Source organism: Acanthamoeba castellanii (assembly GCF_000313135.1).
Source record: "Acanthamoeba castellanii str. Neff unplaced genomic scaffold scf7180000084578, whole genome shotgun sequence".
NCBI classification, from domain to species: Eukaryota; Discosea; order Longamoebia; family Acanthamoebidae; genus Acanthamoeba; species Acanthamoeba castellanii.
In genome coordinates, this window is record NW_004457631.1 from 7,610 (window position 1) to 8,505 (window position 896).

Below are 896 nucleotides of genomic sequence, written 5' to 3' on the forward strand. Positions count from 1 at the left end.
TGTGCGTGTGCGTGTGCGTGTGCGTGTGCGTGTGCGTGTGCGTGTGCGTGTGCGTGTGCGTGTGCCATGCGTGTCGTGTCGTGTGCGGTGAGGCAGGAATTTTGCGGGAAGCGTGGTATGCGGACCGACGTGGAGGGGCCGGAGGCACAGAAGCCCGGTATGGTCGCCGTCGACATGTCGGCCACCTCTCCGCAGAAGCGGGGCCAAAAGCGAACGCTCGACTGCGCCGAAAAGATGACCCAAGCCAAGATGGAGGTACGCCCCGTGTGCGGTGGTGCGTGTGTGGTAGTGCGTGGATGTAGGTCCTAAAGCGCCACCGCCACCGCTACCTTAACCACTCACTCCTCGACGTGCAGGTCTACAAGCTGTTCGCGGAACAGAACCTCTCCATCGACACCATCAGCCAGATGCGCGGCGTCAAGGTAGACCTCCGCACGCATCGCTCAGTCCTGTGTCGCATCGACTTCTCACGCACGGCTGTGCGCCCTGCGTGTGCCCTTGGCGTGTGCGTGTGCGTGTGCGATGCACGTGTAGCCGACCACCGTGATGTCCTACCTGGGCGCTGCGATCGAAAACGGCTACGCCGTTGACTGGAGCCGGCTGGGCATCTCCCCCGACGCGCGTCGCACCGTCGAGCAGACCCTCGACGCCCTGCCCCCAGGTGAGTTGCCCCCCCCCGCCCACATTCTCCAGAACACATTCATCACATTCCCACCCAAACTGACCACCCTCCAGCCAAGCGCGCCGTGCTGCGTGCGATCAAGGAGCGGATCCCGGACCCGGCCATTGACTACGGCGTCGTGCGGCTGGTCCAGGCCCAGTACCTGCTCGACACCGCGGCCTCGGCCATGGTCGCCGACATGATGACGACGACCGACACCGCCACCACCGCCACC

General features: G+C 64.8%; 1 protein-coding gene across 1 annotated transcript in view; it reads left to right on the forward strand.

Annotated features, from left to right (window-relative positions):
• The window catches only part of ACA1_331590 (ATPdependent DNA helicase, RecQ subfamily protein), a gene marked incomplete at both ends in the record, with an annotated part of 6,179 nt that overhangs the window by 5,217 nt on the left and 66 nt on the right, over positions 1-896 (forward strand). Inside the window, 4 exons of the mRNA XM_004367668.1 lie at positions 112-255; positions 357-422; positions 535-661; positions 736-896. The exon at positions 736-896 is cut by the window's right edge and continues 66 nt beyond it. Coding sequence (XP_004367725.1) covers positions 112-255; positions 357-422; positions 535-661; positions 736-896 — 498 coding nt within the window. The remainder of the gene's footprint in view (positions 1-111; positions 256-356; positions 423-534; positions 662-735) is intronic.